The sequence below is a fragment of the Drosophila kikkawai genome, chromosome X (genome assembly GCF_030179895.1).
Source record: "Drosophila kikkawai strain 14028-0561.14 chromosome X, DkikHiC1v2, whole genome shotgun sequence".
Taxonomy (NCBI): Eukaryota; Metazoa; Arthropoda; class Insecta; order Diptera; family Drosophilidae; genus Drosophila; species Drosophila kikkawai.
In genome coordinates, this window is record NC_091733.1 from 23,053,421 (window position 1) to 23,054,774 (window position 1,354).

General features: G+C 34.8%; 1 protein-coding gene across 2 annotated transcripts; it reads right to left on the minus strand.

The window, feature by feature from the left end:
* Window positions 1-279: 279 nt before the first annotated feature.
* LOC108074926 (mitochondrial import inner membrane translocase subunit TIM14) lies at window positions 280-974 on the minus strand. 2 transcript variants are annotated; one of them, XM_017167155.3, is made up of 2 exons: window positions 666-974; window positions 280-594 (listed from the first exon to the last, which is right to left on the minus strand). In XM_017167155.3, exons 1-2 carry the CDS (start codon window positions 861-863, stop codon window positions 406-408), a joined length of 387 nt encoding a protein of 128 aa, XP_017022644.1. In that variant the 5' UTR covers window positions 864-974; the 3' UTR covers window positions 280-405. The 2 variants fall into 2 exon arrangements, with proteins under 2 accessions (XP_017022644.1, XP_017022643.1); XM_017167154.3 differs by having other exon boundaries at window positions 286-600; window positions 666-971.
* Between the last annotated feature and the right edge of the window lie 380 nt (window positions 975-1,354).

The window sequence follows — 1,354 nt, forward strand, 5'->3', positions numbered from 1 at the left end:
TATTAATTTATTATTTATATATATTTATTTTAAATTTTAAATATTTCTCTACACTTTCCTTAGTGGGTTAACCCCACAAAACCCCTCTGCCTGTTAAGTGCCAAACTTTGGCAGCTTAAGAAGCAGTTCAGCCAGGTTCAGGACCCGAGTGCAAGTATTTTGTGGCAAGAAGGAGTACCCAAAGCAGCCACATATTCTTCTTGTTTTTAATAATATTTATTTTTAGAATTTATAATATTTTGTAAAGAAGATATATATTATAAATAAACCCTTTTATTCTTTAAAACTAAGCCAAAATTACTTTTTTTATTACACATCTCATTGCCTTGATTTACACATTTAAAAAAGTATCCAAAAAATCCCCAAAATAATATCTAAATTTGGTCTACAGTCAGGGCCAAGCCTTTAGCCATCTTTCTTTTTGCGAAACTGCAGCATTAGCTCCTTGGCCGCATTAATTTTCGAGGCCAAATATGGTGAGCCACCGCGATCCGGATGATTGGCCAATATGACCCTGCGATGAGCCTCACGGATACGAGCCGGCGGCGAGCTAATGCTGGTGCCCAAAATCTGAGATGCCTCGCGCAGCGTCATCTTTTCCTTGTGATAAAAATTATTTAAAATATTATTATTATTTAAATTAAAGAACTACATTAAATTTTCACCTGGAATCCACCACGATAGTAGGCCCTGGCATTGAGACGCGACCACATCTGGCTGAAAGGGGGCGAGCGGCGTAGCAGGATTTGTGCGGTCAGGCCGAGCACACCCACGCCCAGACCCACGCCCACCAGTAGCCACCTTGACCTTGGCCATGGGCCAACAACCTTGCCGGTTGTATTGTTACCGGTACTGGTCTGCATTTTTTTTTTGTTCAGGAATCGACGAGTGGGGATCGCGAGTTCCTTGAGTCTTGTTGTCAAGCAAAAATGCTGCCGGTTTTTCGTTTTGGGGTTTGAATGAGAATTAAAAATGTCAAAAGGACATTAAAAACAAAAGTCTAAAGATTGGGAAAATTTTTAGAATTTTTCTTAAGTATTATTTTAGTTTTTAAAATTATTTTTATTTCAGTTGTTGTTCTAGAAATAGTTTTAATAAATATTTAGAGCTTAAATATAGTATTAAACAATTTTTTAGAATATTATTTTAGTGTTAAAATGTATTTTTATTGCAAAAGAGTGCCTGGAAAATCAGCTGTTGCTCTAGGAGTATTCTTAAAAAATATTAAAAGCTTAAATATGGTATATTTAAATTTTCTTAAATATTATTTTAGTTTTTAAATTTATTTTTACTACCAAAAAGTGAAAGAATATTCAGCTTTTGCTCTAGAAATGTTCCTAAAAAATATCAAAAG